Source organism: Chinchilla lanigera, unplaced genomic scaffold (genome assembly GCF_000276665.1).
Source record: "Chinchilla lanigera isolate Chin_1 unplaced genomic scaffold, ChiLan1.0 scaffold00049, whole genome shotgun sequence".
NCBI classification, from domain to species: Eukaryota; Metazoa; Chordata; class Mammalia; order Rodentia; family Chinchillidae; genus Chinchilla; species Chinchilla lanigera.
In genome coordinates, this window is record NW_004955450.1 from 10,790,345 (window position 1) to 10,790,920 (window position 576).

Genomic DNA, 576 nt, shown 5'->3' on the forward strand with positions numbered 1-576 from the left:
GTCCCACTAGGCTCCACCAAACAAAGGCCAGGAAGGAGGACTAGCTGGGGTCAGTCCCCAGAAAACGACCGACATTCACGCGCTGTTGGGGTTGTGCTACGGCAGGCCTAGCCACAACCTCCCGCAGACACTGCCCTTCCGCCCGGCCCCTGCCCCACCCCCCAGGCCCGTGTCCCAGTGCGCCTGCGCGGAGGCGGGGCGGTGCTTGGCCCTTTGTTGTGGGCCCCAGTTTCCCAGGACACCGTGCGGCGCTGGGGTGGGGCTATGCAGATGAGCACTGGGGGCGGGGCGGTTGCGGCGGCAGCCGGGGAGGGTCAGTTGGAGGCAGGCGCTCGCTGAGGCAGGAGGAGTCCGCTCGGTCCCGCGGCCTGACAGGGACTTAGCCCGCAGAGACCGGCCCGCGCGCGCGACCCCACACCCACCCACTCATCCACCTACCCGCTCCCTGCGCCGCCTCCTCCCACCCTGAGCAGAGCCGCCGAGGATGATAAACACCCAGGACAGGTAACGGCCGGCCCAGGCTCCCCGCCCCCATCCTCCCCGCACACAGCCGCCCGGGCGCCCGCACGGCCCGGA

The 576-nt window shown here is 71.2% G+C and overlaps 1 protein-coding gene across 1 annotated transcript in view; it reads left to right on the plus strand.

Moving 5' to 3' along the window:
- Window positions 1-284: 284 nt before the first annotated feature.
- Oaz2 (ornithine decarboxylase antizyme 2) overlaps window positions 285-576 on the plus strand; it is a 12,783-nt gene continuing 12,491 nt past the window's right edge. The window contains 1 exon segment of the mRNA NM_001290103.1: window positions 285-504. Coding sequence (NP_001277032.1) covers window positions 485-504 — 20 coding nt within the window. The 5' untranslated portion in view covers window positions 285-484.